The sequence below is a fragment of the Penaeus monodon genome, chromosome 34, assembly GCF_015228065.2.
Source record: "Penaeus monodon isolate SGIC_2016 chromosome 34, NSTDA_Pmon_1, whole genome shotgun sequence".
Classification (NCBI taxonomy): Eukaryota; Metazoa; Arthropoda; class Malacostraca; order Decapoda; family Penaeidae; genus Penaeus; species Penaeus monodon.
Window position 1 is genome coordinate 9,260,352 of NC_051419.1, and position 826 is coordinate 9,261,177.

At 37.4% G+C, this 826-nt stretch overlaps 1 protein-coding gene across 1 annotated transcript in view; it reads right to left on the minus strand.

Annotated features, from left to right (window-relative positions):
- Positions 1-826, minus strand: part of LOC119594572 — a gene marked incomplete in the record, with an annotated part of 10,650 nt that overhangs the window by 5,108 nt on the left and 4,716 nt on the right. Inside the window, 1 exon segment of the mRNA XM_037943608.1 lies at positions 445-573. Coding sequence (XP_037799536.1) covers positions 445-573 — 129 coding nt within the window.

Genomic DNA, 826 nt, shown 5'->3' on the forward strand with positions numbered 1-826 from the left:
ATGATTTTACGTGAACTGGCTAGATATCCAGGGTGATTTTTATTCTATTTTGATTTCATATACCAATATGTTTGCGAAAAAAGATCATATTGTTAGTGACGTTTGATGACGCTACCACTTTCCATCTTAAGCTAGTTATCTGAATTACAAAGCACCAATTAGATTTTACCCTCAACTGGCATCATTTATGATTCAAATCGGTTGTTTAATTTAATTCAAATCTTGTTTAATTGGAAATGAAAAACACAAAAATTATCCTAAAATGGGGGAGGGGGAATCAATGCAAACTATACCTGTATCTGCGAAAAAAATAATAAATAAAAACTATATAATCATTTACACTGACAATAACAATTCTACAAAAATTTGAAGTGCAAGATAAATAACACGAATTCAAGTATGAGCTTTTGTTTATTAGCACTTCTTCTCAAGGTGGACTCTTACCGGAAGACAGGTTGACGGGCTGAAGGTCCCATTTGGTGTCGACAGAGACAATGATGGACAGGCTGTCTGTAGTCTCGTCACACGTCTCCCTCTTGGGCCTGGCCTGCGGGACGACGCAGTACTCGGAACCTGCGGCGGGAAAACGGAGGGCACGATGCTTCACTTTGACTAAAACTGCGATGCGTGTGAAAGATATGGAGCAAATGCACTCGCTTATCTCTGAATGGGTTCGCCGTATGTTATAGCATGTATGTTCTATTATAGTTATTATTAATTTTTCCTGCTCCTGTTCCTGTATATATATGCTATACACTTTACATACGCATATCTTTTAACTGAAGGTGACTGTGTTATACACACACACAAACATATATGTATCTGA